Here is a 17,057-nt window from a genome sequence, read left to right on the forward strand (position 1 = left end):
TTCAGCCCCACTTCCCTGCCCTAATTCACCTCTGCCTGTGAGGCAGCCTCCCTCTTTCCCTGGGCGCTGAGCTGCCCTCCAAACACCCTGCGAAGGTCTGTTTTACAGATAGGCCACCACGTCCAAGGCCACAGCTGGTCCCTGTGTGCACTGTCCCTTGCCCCTCACCCCCTGCTCCGCAGCTGCTCCTCTCCCCTGGAGCAGTGTCCAGTAGCCCTGCCCACACCTCCATGCTCCTGTGTCTGCCTGAGCCTAAAGACCAGAGCGGGAGGCAGGCTCCAGAGACCCCTTCAGCACCTGACAGAGACATGGCATCCAGTAGGTGCTACAAAACAAGTGTCCTGGTCCCAGCAGAAGAGAATGAACAGGCAGGAGTCCGGCAAAGCCATTCTTCTTGCCCTTGGGCCAGGATCTCACATCACCAGCAGGCAGACCCACAGGGTGCTGCCAGCGTGGCCGAGGTTGGAAGTGACAGCTGGCCCAAGATTTCCTGCAGTACTGCTGGCAGGAGAGTAACAGCAGGTCACTGCTCTCACCCCCTTTGGCCAGCAAAGCCCACAGCCTCCACTTTCCTGACGGAGCTGCTTGGCTGAGGCCAGGCCACCTCACTTTCCATATGCTGGTGGGAAGCAAGGTGGTTGTCCCTTAAAGGGCAGACTGTGATCAGCAATTGGCAGATGCCCCAGGCCAGCCTCTCGCTCACTCTGTTACTTTATGGAGCCGCCAAGCTCAGCCTGGATCTCTCAACCCCCAAGTTCTGCCATCGGGGGTTGTGGGGAAGTCATCTCCAGAAGTGATCTGGGGTGAGGAACATGCCATCCCAGCTGTGGGAACTCAGTGACCTTAGATCATTGAAACAGGGTGGCTCTCCCCAACTGAGGCTACCATTGTTTATTAACTGTCTTTGCTGTCACTGAGAGAAGGCCATGAGGACCTCTGGACTTCGGGGGTGGCTCCGGGAGGAGCAGGGAAGGGGACAACCTGGTGGGGCAGAGACTCAGCTCCTCGGTATCTGCAGAAGCTGCTGCTGTCTTCAGGGCCAGCGGCACCACACAGCCTTCCCAAGGTGGGACGGGGTCTGCAGGACTGGGCGGGGTCCATGGTCAAGTCCCAGGGTTAGCTGCTCGTCCACCAGGAGAGAAGACCCAGGCCGGGCTCACTAATGGATCCCTGCCAGGGGTAGAGAGAGCAGGCACATTTCATCAACTGCTAGGGCTGAGCCAACTCGGACAGGAGGCAAAGGGGGCCCTTCCATCTAGGCACCAGCAAGCCCAGCATAGGCGGAAAGGAGGCACACAGCACTCCCAGCAGGTCCAGACTCCCCTCTCCTGAGGCCCCCTGAGAAAAGCACTGGTTCCCTGAGGGCACGGCACCTGGCCCCAGAGCCTCAGGGAGGTCAGGTACCTTCCTCGCCCCAGGCCTGCCCACACAGGCACCAGCAGGCCACTCCTGGGCCTGCCCTCCAGAGCCCCCTATGGTCCAGTCCTGCCAGAAAGGCCTAGTGACCCGGAGCACCAGCCTTCAAGTCCATGCAGAGGGGATGCCCTGGGCGACCTGCGTTCCTGACCAGGACACAGCTGCCCTAAAAGCAAACAACCCGGGGCCCGTGTTACACCAGAAAAGCCTACTAGCAGTCCCTGGAATTCTCTTCCATTGTGCCACTGGTTGAGCTTCATAAAGGTAAAAGACAAAAGGGACCCAAGTCAGATCTGGCTGGTTGCAGCTTCCCTGTCATCTCAGGCCACACAGGTCTGTAGTGGGAGCAGCCCCAAGGCTCACCCTTCCCAGAAGCCCCTTGTGGTTTCTCCCTCCCTCAGCCCGTTGATCAGCAGCCTGCGTCGTCCCTCTCTTGTGGGCACGGGCCTGACCCACCCACCCTCCCCTATAGCCATGGCAGCTCAATGATCTCGCTGCGCTGGCCTGGCCTGAAAAAACAAGGCTCCCCAGGCAGAGGTGACCCCAGGACCACATGACAGGGACCTGCAGCCTGACCTGCTGGGACAGGGGGTTCTAGGAGTGGTTCCCCGCGGTTTCGGCAGCGGCAGCAAGGCAGCTCACCACAAGTGTGTACGGAGCCTCCTTCTTGGGCAGCTCCTCACTGGAAGAGGCGGCCTCGGCCGAGCTGGGTCCGGTGGGGGATGTGTCCACGAAGCTCTCGTCCACCACCCGGAAGCGGATCTCCTCGCCGGTGTCCATGTACAGGTCGTGCGCCCCTTCCTCCGTCTCATACTCCCACACCCACACTTGCTCCGCCTCATCGCTGGATGGGCCCAGGGTCAAGGCAACAACCTGGCCGTGGGAGAGCCCTGAAGGTCGGGAGTTCCTCCACCGGAATCCGACCCCAGGAAAACCCAACCCCGGGTTGAGATTACTTTCTCTGGGAAGTCACAGGAAAAGCAGGCCCAGTCCCAGGTGCAAGAGACGAGGTCAGGCCCAGCCCACAGGGAGCGGCGGGAGCTCCCAGGTACCAGGACCCAGGCTGGGAACACAGGCCCCCGCCAGGCACCAGGGACATCAGAGCAGGAAGGTGACTCCACAGCAGAACGCAACTTCTACCTCTCAACACGGGAATGACCACAGCCCCTTGGCACCCGGGGTCAGGCTCAGCTGGTGTGTCCTCTCAGAGGCTGGCTGCCAAGTTCAGACGCACCAGGAACCAGGCCCAACCTCTCAGTGCCTTGGGGTCCCCATCTGTAAAGCAGCGATTACAGCAAGGCCTAGCCTCCAGGGCGGCGGTGGGGAGGTAATAAAACAGCACACATGGGAAGTACTTTCCACAAAACCCTCAGTCGACCGGCATGCTAGTTGAAGCTGGCCTGCTTTCTCGGTGCAATCCCACATCCCTCTCCGCGCCTCCGGACACTCCGACCAGCAGGCAGCACAAGGACTTCCCCAGTTTTCAAGAGGACATGGCTGGATGGGAGGTCACCAACCAGAGGGACCAGCCAGGCTAGGCAAGTTTTTCTGATAATATCCAGAGTCACACACAGACCCTGCCCAGGCCCAGCCAGAACTGTCTGCCTAAACAATGAGACACATACACATACATTCAGCTCCCTACAGGGCCTGGGGCCCCTCCACCAGCACAGCCCACACTGAGGAGCATACTGCCAGCTGGGACAAGATGGGGTCCCTCCCAGTAAGCACTTTCGGTGAGGACCCACAGAGCCAAGCCCTCAAATGTCAGCTGAGGAGGGGAGGTGGCCAATCAGGCAGGCCTCTCGAGGGAGGTGAACTTCGAGATGATTCCCGCGGCGACAACCGGAAAGTGAGCTGGAACCAGGCCTGACAGCCCAGATGGAGGCACAGGCGTGGAGACATCATGGTCAGAGCTTCTAGAGCAAAATGCAGGCTGGAGGAGCCGGGCAGAGGCCAGCAGCACCAGGTCACAGAACCCAGCACCACTCCAAGGAGTGGGGAGCTTCCTTTGAGAGGCTCGAGCTCCTCTGTGACCCACTCTAGGCTTGGAAGGATACAACTTGGCTGGCTGCTGCAGTGACTCTGGAGGGATGAGAATGTCATCGAAGAACCCTAGAGAGACTGGACGACAGGCAAGTGACAGCATGGGACAGGGCTCAGTGGACAGGCAGGCCCCTCCCTAGGGGCAGGTGCCACCATGGAAACCCGGGCCCCTCCCCCAGCCACTCACATAACCTGAGCGGCCACCAAAACCTGAGATGGACCCAGCACACGGCAGGCTCCAGTGGGTACCATGGGCTCCGAGTCACCACTGACCGCTCAGTGCCCGCCCTGAGGTCCCGGCCTGTGGCATCCTGGTGGCCAAGGTCCTCACTGTTACATGAACTGGGGAGGGGGGCTGAGCATTCCCCTCACTCACAAGAGGACGGCCGGGAAGGTTCTGCTTCTCTATCTGACCCTCCCCTGACCACGTGGCCCCACACACATGCTGATGGAGGGGGGCTGGCCTGGCCAGCTGCCCGCAATGTGCTCCCAGGTCTCGTCTGAGAACTCAGGGCCAGCATTACCGTGCACTCCCTCCGGGCTGCAGCCTTTGATCTTTCCAATCAGAATCTCATCCAGGAACGGATGGAACACCACGTAGCGGAAGTGAACTGGAAATGAAGAAAGCATGTCAGTGACGAGCAGGCCCTGAGGAGCAGTCTGGGCTGTCCAGTGCCCGCTCTCGCTCACTGGCACACCAACCCCGGGGCGGCTCCAGTCCACCCAGCAGCCCATGCCAGGGGTCCCTGTGGGCCCAGACCGGTTAGCCGAGCCGGGGGGACCCTCACCCCATCCCCTGCAAGGCCACAGCTCAGCCCCCATAAGAAGCCAGCAGCACTGGCCCTGGAACTGAGGCCTGGCTCCCGAGTCCATCAGATAGGTCACAACTGAGCCCAGATTTTAGGCCATCAATGACTCCGAAGTCAATTCCAACCTTCCTCCAGGCTCTCTCCTTTAAACTCTAACAAGGGCAGAAGCAACTGGCAAAGAGAACCAGGTTTGGGAACAAGTTCCCTGTCTCCCGCTGATTGGCAGTTTGCCCCAGGCATAGCTCTGACCTGGAACAGGATGCTAAAAATGCCCTTAAATTTGGAGGTAGGGCCGGGCAGGGGGAGCAAAGCCAATAAATAACCAAAAATGCCTCTGTGGGTTCTCAGGCCCTGCCCCAGGTGGTCCCTAATCACCTGACCCCAAGGAAAATATCAGATAAGGTCTGTAGTCCACATCAGAATGACTCCACGGCCTGGCAGAAGCCATCACCTCATCACTCCCGCCACCTGCTGGGGTGTCTGCCACTGGCCTGAACACCGCCACGGCTAGAATATTACAGTGAGGATGCCCCCTGCCAGTCACCCAGTGCCCAACACAGTCCACCTGTGCCCAATGTCATGCTTCCCCACTGCGAGCCTGAGGTTGTGGCTCAGAGAGGCTGGGTCACCTGCTCACAGCCACACAGCTGTTCTGCCAGGGGGAGACTCCAAGTCTTTTCTGGACCACCAGACAGGGCCACGGGGTTGAATATGCCTTCCTCAGGAGGTTTAACCCCCAAACACAGGCTTCTGCCACCAGCACCCTCGCTTCCTGGTGTGCCAACTTCACCCCAAGGACAGCAGGGCCCACCTGGCCCCCAGCTCCCCTGCCAGGCTGCTTCCCCATGGCTCCACTGGGCAGGAAAGCGTGTGGAAAGGAGAGGGGGCAGCTGGTACCCCCCAATCCCTGTGAGGAGACAAACACAAGACACCTGAGCCATCATCAAGAGGGCCGGGCCTCACGCTGACCTCGGGAGAGCAGATGAGGGCTGACATCACTTACAGTTTGGAAAAACCCTGTCCCCCACGTGCTCCAGCAGCACTTCAGGTAAATGAGTCTCCACGGAGCTTGTACCAGGTGCGCCAGGCCCAGTTTGGGCACTGGGCTTATGGGGGCAGAACAACACATGGTCCTGTGCCCCGGGGGCTCCAGTCTGGAACAAGCACATCCAAAAGCAAATGGTGAGCAACCCACGTGTCCTTCAACAGACGAATGGACAAACCAAATGGGATGTATCCGCACAACGGAAGATTATTTGCCTCAAAAAGGAACAAAGTACCGATACAAGCAACAACATGGATGAACCTGGAGGACGCTGTGCTACACGAAATAAGTCAATCACAAGAGGCCACATGTGTGATTCAGCTCATATGAAATGTGCAAAATAGGCAAATCCGGAAGCAGAAAGCAGTGGTTGCCGGGGACTGGTGGAGGAAGGAGAGGGAAGTGACTGCTAATGGGCATGGGGTTTCTTTTTGGGATGATGAAGGAAGATGTTCTGGAATTAAGACAGTGGTGATTGTCACACAGCTCTGTGACTACACCAAAAGTCACTGAATTGCATGTTTTAAGAGGGTGAATTTCATATGTCAATTATATCTCAATTTTAAAAAAAGGTGTTGGGGAGGGTATAGTTCAAGTAGTAGAGCACATGCTTAGCATGCATGAGGTCATGGGTTCAATCCCCAGTACCTCGTCTAAGAATAAATAAATACTAAATAAACCTAATTACCTTCCCCCACCAAAATAAAAACAAACAAACAAAAAACAAAAAGGAGGCTGCAGACCAGATGGAGGGCCAGCTAGGATGGTGCTGTGTGGGCCACCTAGGGACGTCTGGCCTGCAGATGGGAAGGCTGGAAAGTCAAGAAGGAACTCTAAGTGAGAAGGGATAAGGCTGGACAATCAGGACCAATGTCACAAACCGCAAAGGCTGCCCTCTCCTGAGCACTAAGTGCCAGGCACCGACCAAGGCTTCCATGGTTTTCTCATCTACTCCCACAATCTCTGTGTGACAGAGGTACTACCGTTATACTGTCGTCCCAGATGTGACAGTCGTATGTGAAGTAATCTGGCCCGGGTAGAAGTAGAAAGAAGTCAAAGGCAAGGGGCAAATGAATAATCCTCTAAGCAAAAGCAGAGGCCTGGGCTGAGCCGCCTGGTACACTTTCAGCCACGGCCCCGGGGAGGCAGAGACAGGAAGGGGGCCTGGGCCCGGGATCAGCCTCCAAGCCTGGAGACTGATGCCCACCATAAACTAACAACTCACCCTGCTCATTGTTGAATGGGCTATGAGGAGCCTTATGAAGAAAACTTAGCATAAAAGCTGTGGATGTGCCTACACGCGGGACATTTCACAGAAGTGGTCAGACTTGTCTGCAAACAGAAATTCCTGCCAAGTGACTCTGCCCGTTCCCAGGGGAAACATTGCTTGCAAACAAGAATGTTTATTAGTTCCTCAAAAGGAACAGGCCTGGAAACAAAAGAGTCTGAGTGTAATTAAGATAAGGAGGCCTTAGATGTAGTGCGCATGCGTCAACCTAAAAAATGTTTACTCTCTGTGCTTGGCAAGAGTTACTCCTTTGTGTAAATGGTATAAAAAATAAAGGAACCCGAATCTCGAGACATTTTGCACCACAACAGCTCTGTGATTCATTTCATCGGCAACACCTTACAGCTGCAAGTGTTAACCCATTTTACAGATGAGGACACCAAGGCTGAGGAAGGTAGTTACCTGCCCAATGTGCTCATGCAGGGAGGCCAGAGCCAGAATTTAAATCTGGGTCCGTGTGATGGGCCCCTGCCAGGTGCCCTACTCCTGGCACCTTGTTCCCAAGAACACAGGTGACCCAGGGTGAATAGGGGTGGAAGACAAGAAAACCAGCAGTGAAGTCTTACGCCAAGTAGCAGAAACAGCCAAATGAATGGACAGAATTTCCTCAAATTTAACTTTTTTCTCCCAGTTTTTCTTGAAGTTCTGGGCTCCTTACCACTTGTCTCCGGGACAACAGCAGAGACGAGGCTCAGCTCCACGGCATCCTCTGGAAACAGAGGCCCTCGCGGTCTTGTTTCCACATCACTGTCTCATCTTTCTGCTAATGAAACGGTCCTACTCCACACACACAGCCTGTTCCTGAGGGCTCTGCGCAGAGCTCGCCGGCATCCATGTGCACTAATTAAGTCCCTGGATTCCTGGACACAAACCAGGCACCCTCATGGCATGTTCTGGAATGCCTGGGCATCACTGGGCTCTTCAAAAAGCCTTGTGTGAGAATCACCGAGCTTCTGGTTAGAACCGTCTGCGGGACCCAACCCAGAGAGTCTGACTCAGAGCCTGGGGCAGGTGAGTGAGTGCACAGCTGGCGCCGCCGCGCCTACACCCTGACCAGCTCCAAACCTCCAATGGCCCCCTTGCCCTCTGCTCCTCATGTGGTTTGGTCCAAGCAGGAGGGAGAATAATGCCCCACTTTCTCCCTGAGAGCCCTTCTCAAGGTGATCCCCCCTCCACTCCCCGCTCCTTCCAGGTGTAGTAACCACCCTCCCATCCGGGGTGCATGCCCCCTTGCAATGTGATCGCATCTCCTCTCATCAGGAGAGAGTCTATTTCCCCATCCTTTGACTCTGACCTCAGCCACGTGGCCTGCTTTGACTGACGGGACATGAGCAGAGGCTTGAATGGTGCTGTGCACTGGGGCTCCAGTTGTGCTCTGGTGCCCAGTCTGCCTAGTGAAAGATGAGGCCACCCGGAGCAGAGATGAGCATCCCAGCTGAGGCCCCCACCCAACCAGTCTGCCAACCCCGGACACATGAGGCCACCCTACACCATCCAACCCTGCCAAGCCAGCCCAGACGACCACCCAAGCTGACCCTCAGAATCAGGAGAAACAATTCAAATCGATGAGCAATCAAGCAAGCACTCACTATGGGCCAAGGTCCTATCCTAAAAGCTTTGTGCGTATTAACTTAGTGATCCTCACAACAGTCCCGTAACATAAAGTCTACTGTTGACTGCATTTTACTGATGAGGAAAGAGAGGCACAGAGAGGTTACATATTCTGCTCAGGACACACAGCGAACAGGTAGCAGAACTGGGATTTAAACCCAGAGGCCACACTTTTAACCGTATGTCCTGGTGTCCTTCAAAGTCTCCTACCCTCAACCCGCCCCCTCCCCAGGAGGGGCAGCTGTGCTCCCCTCTGCTCTCCCCACTTTTAACCCAGCGATGATTACTCCAAGCATCTTTCACTATCTAGCCATCCGCCTTTCTGAGCAGCCTGAGAGCCAGGCAGAGCAGGGCTCCCTAACACGTAAGACCAACAAGGACAGAGCCACAGAGCCATAATCTCAGAGCTGGAGAGGCCTTGAAAATCACCTTGTCTGCCTCTCCTTTTTTACACATAGGAAACCAAGGTCCAGAGAGGGGAAGAATCTGCCCAAGATCACCCAGTAAATTCCTGGCAGTCAGACTAGGCCCCAGGTCTCCCAACACCCAGACTAGGACTCCCCCCACCAAAAACTGAGCCCCAAGAAACCCAAATGCCCAGAAGGAGAAGGCACCCACCTTTGGTGTGTGATGCACCGTCCCCGGGGAACACGTAGGCATCCTCCAGCTTGGTGATGTCAAACAGACAGATGCAGAGTCCCACGTTGTACACGACCTGTGTGCACCCGTGTACACACCCAGTGACCCCGAGGCCCAGCTCCCTGGTCAGTCCCTCTTGAGATCCGCACACACCCCTGGGCATGATCACCCCCATTTTACAGCTAGAAATGAGTTCGGGCACTGCCTGAGGTGAGCAACCCTGGTGGGAAGCTGAGCTCTGGAAAGAACAGGGCCTTTGGTGACAAGGCAGATGCAGGTTACAATGTCAACTTCACCACTCCCTATGTGACCTCCGAGGTCACTTCTCTGAGCCTCAGTTTCCCCATCTGCAAAAGTGGACACACCAGGCTGTGGGGCTGTCAAATCACGAGAGGGAACAGATGTTGATGCCCCTATCCCAGTACCCTGCTCACCTGCTAGAAATAACAGTCATCAATCAAGGATCATTATTACTTCCAGTAAGGATCAGTGGGTAGGGAACCCCTGGTTAAACCTACACTTTCTGGGGTGGGCTGGATATAGCTCAGTGGTAGAGCACATGCTTAGCATGCACGAGGTCCTGGGTTTAATCTCCAGTACCTCCATTAAAAAAACAAACAAACAAAAAAACCCCACCAACTTACACTTTCAGAGGTCCCAAGTCCATGCTAGAGCTCACAGATCAGAGTGTCAGAAACATAGCTAATCACTGTTCTGCTCACAAAGTCTCAGACACACAGATGTGGCCACAGGGATTGAGGCTGGCAGAGTGACACACAGGAGGCCCTGAGACTGGGTAGAGAACAGGCAGAGGACATTCCTACCCCGTGATGCTCCAAAGGACTGGCCACTTGCTGTCTGCTTATCTGACACCAGCGTCATCACCTTCCAATTAGAGACCTTGCAGAACTGTTCAAGGATTAGCAAGAAGTTCAGAGAACTCAGAGTATCGGCCATATCTCACCACAATGAGGCATTGTCCGGCTGGTTTGGAAGCACAGGGAGTCGTGTGCCCTTGGCCAGACCTTGGACCTCTTCTGCACGGCCTCCTCTCAAATTGCTCAATGATTCAAACACAGAAATATTCATCTGAACAGGTCACTGAAGGACCTGTGCTACAAAGGGACTACATTCCCCTCTTGGACTTTTCACACCTTTTCTCTTTGTCCTCTTATGGGACCCCCCCCCCTTCTAATTCACAATGTAACAAGAAGGCATCCACTAAGGATTCCAAGAGTTCTCTCCACCAATTCCCCAGATCTATACACCCCACATTCTGTGACTTCAGCCTCTACGGAAGGGACTTGCCTCCTGTCTGATGCCAGCCAATCTTCCTCCTGCTGGCTCCTCCTCAGCCTGTCACTTCCAGCTGTTCTACAAGTGAAGACCATTTCCCTGAGTAAGTCCTGCAGGCCCTGGATAGCTTGGCTCCCATCACTTTCCAGACTGCCCTCCCCTCTCTCCCTCTGCCCAGGCCACACCAGCCTCCTCCATGCCATGATAGGTGTGATATTCCCTCCTGATATTCCCTGCCACAGGGCCTTTGCACATGCTATTTCCGCTGCCCACACAGCTCTTCTCTCTGCCCAGATCCCTCCCGTCAAAAAGGAATCCCCTAATTAGTTCTTCCTCATTATTAGATCACAGTTCCAGTGCCACCTCCCTAACAAAGCCTCTTGCCTCCCTTACCGCAGGTGAAGTTCCTTCGTTCCACAGGCTTTGTAAACACCTGTTCTCAGAGCATTTACCTCAGCTTGTCATCACACAATCAACTGTGGGAGTTTCTTGTTCATATCTGCCTTTCCCACCACACTACGGAGCAGAAGCTTATCTGCTTTATTCATTCAATGAACAATTGTGAAATATCTATTCTGTGCCAGGCCCTGGCTAAATATGGGGGATACTGCAGGGATGAAAGGTCCCTGCCCTCATGGAGAGGGAAAGAGGAAAACAGTAACCCAGTAAACAAAAGAGTGTGGGTAAGTCCTAAGACCCAATAACTGAGGAGGGACACGGGGAGCCCAAGGACAAGCTGGCACTAAGGCATGCAGGCTTCGTGCATAAAAGGTGCACTTTTTTTTTTTTTTTCTGCAGGAATGAACGGATAAACCTCCTGACAGCCAACTCTAAACTATTATCTATCTTCACAGAAACAATGCATGGTTGGACAGCAATTATTATTTCTAGTTTACAAATAGAAATTGAGGCCCAGAGGAGTTAAATGACTTGCTCAAGATTGCAAAGTAATTTGGAAGTAAAGAATCTAGCGTTTCCCAGTTACAATGGCCTTTTTCAAACTCAATTTTTCTTTTGAGTCCCTCCGACATCCTTGTGGAGTAAGGATTACCCCCATCCCATGCACAGGTGAAGAAACCGAGTTCTGTCGTTAGGCTGCTTGCCCAGGACAAGGCTTGGTATGGCCAGGCCGGAGAGGGGTGGGCAGTGCTGAGGCCCTCCCGTGCCAAGACCTGCCCGGCGACCCCGTGGACCCAATACCTTGTTGGCCAACTTCTTATTCAACTCCTCGGCAATGGAGTCGTTGAGCTTCCTCTCAAACTGCCAGGGGGGAATCCGCACGGTGTCCACCATTTCCACCAGGACGAACATCCTGGCCTGTGCTGGGGGGCTCTGGCACCGGGAGGGTCAGTCACGCACCCAGACCCGGGGCAGTGGGGATCCCCGAGCCGCCTCCGTCCAGTCCCAGTTGCTGAGATACACGCTCCGGGCCGGCAATGGGGCTGCACGGTAGGGTCTGGGGTGCCCCGTGCGGGGCATGCTCCGCTACTGCAAAGAGAGGAAACTGAGGCTCAGCGGGAAGGTCTCCCAGTCCAGCGGGAAAGGTGCGCGGCCTTGCCGCGCGGGCGCCCGCCCCGCCAAGCCAAGCCAAGCGCCTCGCGCCACCACCATGCACCGCGCGCCACCACCATGCACCGCGCGCCAACAAGCAGCCAGCGGCCGCACGACTTTGGGCGAGACTCCGAATCCGGTAGCTTCCGGAGGACCGGCCAATAAAAAGCTTTGGTCCGCCCCTCGACGAGGAGCGAGGCTGCCTACTGGCTCGTGCGAGGAGCGGGGCGGGACGGGGAGGGGGCGGGGCCTGGATGGGGTGGGGCGGGGCCTGGATGGGGTGGGACAGGGCCTCTCCCTCCGCTTTCGCCCAGACGTCCACGCTCCGCGTCGAAGCTTTCAGGTTGCTAGGCGACCTCGCAATCTAGACATCTCTTGCCTGGCCTGTGCTGTACTCTCCTTGCTGGCCTCAGGCTGTCCTCTGTGCTGCAGCCAGAGAGATCCTTTCAAAACACAAACACAATATGCTTAGACCCTACAATAACGCTGGAAAAGGGGAGAACTGACTGGAACAGGGCAGGTGGGAGCTTTCTGGGATGATAGTAATCTTCTTTTGGTGGGTGGTTACACAGATGTATACAATTGTCAGAACTCATCCAGCTCAACATTTAAGATTTTTGCATTTAATTGTAGGCAGATTACATCTCACCTGAAAAGTGGTAATAAATTGGGACGAAAAAAAAAATTCCAGTGGCTTCTCATTGCACTAATAATAAAGTCTAAAACCTTTATGGTAGCTCACAAGTCCCTGCAGGGTCTTGCCTCCACCCATACCTCCAGCCCTATTTTGTTCTCTCTCCCGACATTCCAGCTCATTCATCTTCCTTTAATTGCTAACAGAGTCTTGGGCTAAGAGAATTTAGTAACTTGTCTAAGATCACGGGGCTGCTAAGTGGTAAAAGTGGGCCCCATCTAAATCTCTACACTACACAGCCTTTAAAAGTTGGTGGGTCATGGAAATACACTGCAGTGTGTTTTAACCAAATAAAATTTTAAACAAATAAAAAGAGCCTTGGGATACATGACAGAGGCACTCAGAAATGCATGGTGCTTCAATTTGCCAATTTTACACATATAGAGATCTCCCTCTGAGACTGGCTGCAGTGATACCGAATTTGTCCTTCCCTGCATCTATATTTTTATTTATAGATCTGTCTGCCTCTCCTAGGATTTGAGCTACTTGAAGACAGGGGAAAATGCTATTTCGGCTCCTTATTCCCACAGTCCCCTAACATCATTCCTAGGACACATTCAGTAAATGTATTTAGGAGATCGTATTAATTCCTGCTCTCAAATCTCTCTCAAATTCTTCTTCATTCCATTCCCACTGCTACTGCCCTGAAGGCCTTTTCAATGCTACAGTGAGCAGGAAGGTATAGCTAAGTGGTAGAGCACTTGCTTAGTGTTCACAAGGTCCTGGGTTCAATCCCCAATACCTCCACTAAAATAAATGAATAAATTAACCTAATTACCTCCCTCCCCTCAAAAAAAAAAAAGAAAGAAAGAAAAGAAATTCAGTGTTGCCCTGGAGCTAAACCACCATACATCCCAGCTCCTGACCTCAGTTTTTCCTGCAAGCGACCCCCACATTGTCACAAAAGCCTTCCCTTCATGGGTATCTTTTGTCCATACAACAGAACAGAAAGTTCTGAACTAAATCCAACGTTCCTCTCCAGTCTCACCTCCCTTCTGTCCTCCAGGCACTGGGAGCTTCCAGCCCCAAGGACAGAGCAAGACCTTTTATAGTCCAGCCTTACACACTTCTTTACCTGGAAAACTCCTACTCATCCATCAGAACTCAAATGCAATACCTTTCTCATTCATTCATTCATTCAAAACACTGTGTTCCAGCTGTTGGAGATCCAATGGGGAAGAAGAAATGGCACCCAGGCCCAGCTTTGGCTCAGAGAGTCTGGGGCATGGAGAGGGCAGGGGATTTGATGCTCTTTCAGAGAACCAAAAGTACTTTATTGGGTTTATAGGGGAGATGAAAACTGGTGAGATTGGAGACCTAGGCAGGGTCCGTACACAAGGGCCTTATTATAACATTCATTAACTTTCAATCCTCACAGCAGGTGTATCAGGCATGGAGTATTCTCATCACTATCTAATTTATCTCATTATCATTTACTATTCTTGTTTATCTCAACTCAGTTTGCCTGACCTAAGGCAAAGAGAGGTTAAGTAGGTCATTTAAGGTAAATGGCAGAGCTGGATTCAGGCTTCAGAGCCCATGACCCTCACCACGGGGCTCTGCCACCACATTAGCCGAAGGGCAGCAAAGGGAAGCCTTGGAAGGTTAAACCCGGAAATGACACAGTGACACATCAGCTGGATGGATGGTGCAGGGGAAGGGGCAGATGCAGAGACAAGAACAGCAGAGAGGAAATGACTGAATGCCCCTGTAGAGAAGGCCTGAGGAAGGCCGGTAGCCATGGAAAGCGAAGTTGGGCCAAGTCCAGAGGTCTTCGGTGGGGTGGTCTCAAAGATAGGGAGCAGGACCTGGGGACAGACGTGGGAGGAGCCAATGCCCAAGGCCTTTCACTGAGATGGGAAACTGGAGGAGGGCCAGGCTGGGGCCGGGGGATGAGGCCAGCATTGCAGAGTTCAATGTTTTGGGTTCCCAGGCTTCTTTTATGGTATTCAGCTTAACAGGATTGCAACAGTGATTTGTTGGCACGATTGGTTTCCTCATTAGTAAAAACAGGGACCAGGCTTCTTTATTAATTCTCTGCGCCGTTCCCTGGAAACTTTGAGGTGGCTTACAAAAAACACACAAAGACTCAGTCTGCAAGCTCCCCGACGGCAGAGGACTTCTCTGCCCTGTCCCTCCGCATCCTTGGGGCCTAGCCCTGTGCCTGGTGCAAGGTCAGGGCTTGTAAATATGTATTATTTGAATGAACAAAAGGATAGCAAAATAATTGCTACGAGTGTAGGAGTGAGGAAGAAATCAGGTTGGAAACTAATCCAGGAAGAGGCGAGTCCAGTGGGTGGTTAAGGGCATGGAGTTCCCACGCCGCAGCTACCGTGGCGCAGCCCGTGAACTTCTCAGCATCTTGTTGCCTCTCTGTAAAATGCAGATAATAATAGAACCGAGCTTCAGTGATTGTCCATCAGGGGAGGACTGGATAGAAAAATACACATGGTGTATTGTAGAGTAAAATAATAGGAAACCAGAAAAAAAGAATGAGAATGCTCTCTGCGTATTGATAAAGAATGATATTCAGAATATATTGTTAAGTATAAAAATGGCAAGGCCCAGAGCAGTGTGTGTGGGATGTTACTATTCATGTAAAAAGGAGGAAAATGTATGTGTGTGTGTGTGTGTGTGTGTGTGTGTGTGTGTGTGTGTGTGTGTGTTCACGTGCCCTCTGGGAGGGTACTCCAGGGACTAATTACATTGGCTGTCTCCAGGGCAAGGAACTGAATGCCTGAGGGCTGTGGGAGAGAGACAGGGGTAAAGGAAATTTTTTTTCCAAATGTCCTTCAGAATCTTTGATGCTTGGGATCATGGGAACATAGCACCTATTCAAATTCAAAACTGACTAAAATTTAAATTAAAAAAGCAATTAAGATTTTTTCACATCTTATTAAAAAAAAAACTTTCTCGGCCCCCTTTGCCTCCAGCTACTGCCCCATTTTCTGCTCTCTTTACCAGCAAAACCTCTAGAAGGAGTCGTCTGCACTCACTGTTTCCAAATCCTCCCTTCTTGTCCTCTTCTTCCTGCTCCGGGCAGGTTTTGGGCCCTACCTCTCAACCCCAGCTGCTCCCTGAAGGTCACCAATGGCATCCGCATTGCTAATGGTAATTCTCAGTCCTTAAGAGCAGCATTTATCCCAGCTGGTCACTCCCTCCTCCTTCACACACTCTATGTGGCTTCCAGGAGCCCAGGCTTACCCAGGTTCTCCTCCCACCTCCCAGGCTCCTCTCCCCACCTCTAAATGTTGGCAGGCCTCAGGGCTCAGCTGCTCAGTCTACACTCCGCCTGGGGACCTCTGTGGCCGCAGGGCTCAAAGCATCATTCACAGTTGACGGCTCCCACGTGTCCCTCTCCCCTAGTCCACCTGCCTGCTCCACATCTCCATTTGGCAACTCAAGCTTAACCTGGACCAAAATGGAACTCCTGGTCGTCCCTCCCCCTCAAAGCTGCTCCTATTACAGTCTTCCCGTCTTGGAAAAGGACTTCATTCTTCCAATTGCTCAGGCTACAACCTGAGAATTATACTTGACCCTCTTTGTGTCTTACACCCTCCATGGACCCCGGACAAATCTTGTTTTTTTCTACCTCCAAATGCATCCAGAATCCAAACCTCTCCCATCACCTCCACTGCAACTCTGGCATCCCAGCCACCCTTACCCCTCTCCTGGGCCTTTGCTGCAGCCTCTACCCTGGTTTCCACATTCCTGCCCTCACGCTCCACTGTCTATACTCAACACAGAAGCCAGAGAGACACTGTTAAAGTGTGACTCAGGAATTCTCAATCTCCTCTCTTGACTCAGCAATGCTCCATCTTACCCGGGGGAAGAGCCAGTCCTCAGGACGCCTTCGGAGCCCTGGGGGAGCAGAGCATCCCATTACCCCTTGGACCACACGCCCCAGTCCTCTGCCTGGTGACTGATTCTGACACCCTGGGCATACTCCCCACTCACGGCCTCGGCCTGGTGCTCTCTCCTCTCCCTGGAACATTCTTCCTCTCACCACCCTCATGTCTTCATCCCTCACCTCCTCCAGGCTCTTGCTCTAATGTCACCTCGGTGACGCTTTCCCTGACTCCACTCCCCTCCCTTTATTTATTATTTATTTATTTATTTACTTTAATATTTTTTGATTTTTTGGTTTACAATGTTGTATTAGTTTCTGGTGTACAGCATAATGATTCAGTTATACATACACATATATTCTTTTTCATATTCTTTTTCATTACAGGTGACTACAAGCCACTGAATATAGTTCCCTGTGCTACACAGTGGGACCTTTTTGTTTATCTATTCTGTACATAGTAGTTTGTATCAGCCAATCCCAAACTCCCAATTTGTCCCTCCCTCCCACCTCCTCCACCACTCCCCGGTAACCGTCCGTATGTTTTCTATGTCTGTGAGTCTGTTTCTGTTTTGTAAATAAGTTCACTTGTATCATTTTTTAGATTCCACATATAAGTGATATCACATGATGTTTGTCTTTCTCTGAGTGACTTACTTCACTTGGTATGATAATATCTAGGTGTAGCCATGTTGCTGCAAATGATATTATTTCATTCCTTTTATGGCTAAGTAGTGTTCCACTGTATATTTATACATTTTATTTATCCATTCATCTGTTGTTGGACAGCGCCCCCCATTTTAAACTGCAAACCA

The 17,057-nt window shown here is 52.8% G+C and overlaps 1 protein-coding gene across 1 annotated transcript; it reads right to left on the bottom strand.

Moving 5' to 3' along the window:
- Positions 1–876: 876 nt before the first annotated feature.
- Positions 877–11,827, bottom strand: POLR3H (RNA polymerase III subunit H). Its single transcript, XM_032492326.1, has 6 exons — positions 11,351–11,827; positions 8,834–8,930; positions 3,987–4,073; positions 3,477–3,540; positions 2,059–2,260; positions 877–1,170 (listed from the first exon to the last, which is right to left on the bottom strand). Exons 1-6 carry the CDS (start codon positions 11,459–11,461, stop codon positions 1,117–1,119), a joined length of 615 nt encoding a protein of 204 aa, XP_032348217.1. The 5' UTR covers positions 11,462–11,827; the 3' UTR covers positions 877–1,116.
- Between the last annotated feature and the right edge of the window lie 5,230 nt (positions 11,828–17,057).

This window comes from Camelus ferus, chromosome 12 (genome assembly GCF_009834535.1).
Source record: "Camelus ferus isolate YT-003-E chromosome 12, BCGSAC_Cfer_1.0, whole genome shotgun sequence".
In the NCBI taxonomy this organism is placed as follows: domain Eukaryota; kingdom Metazoa; phylum Chordata; class Mammalia; order Artiodactyla; family Camelidae; genus Camelus; species Camelus ferus.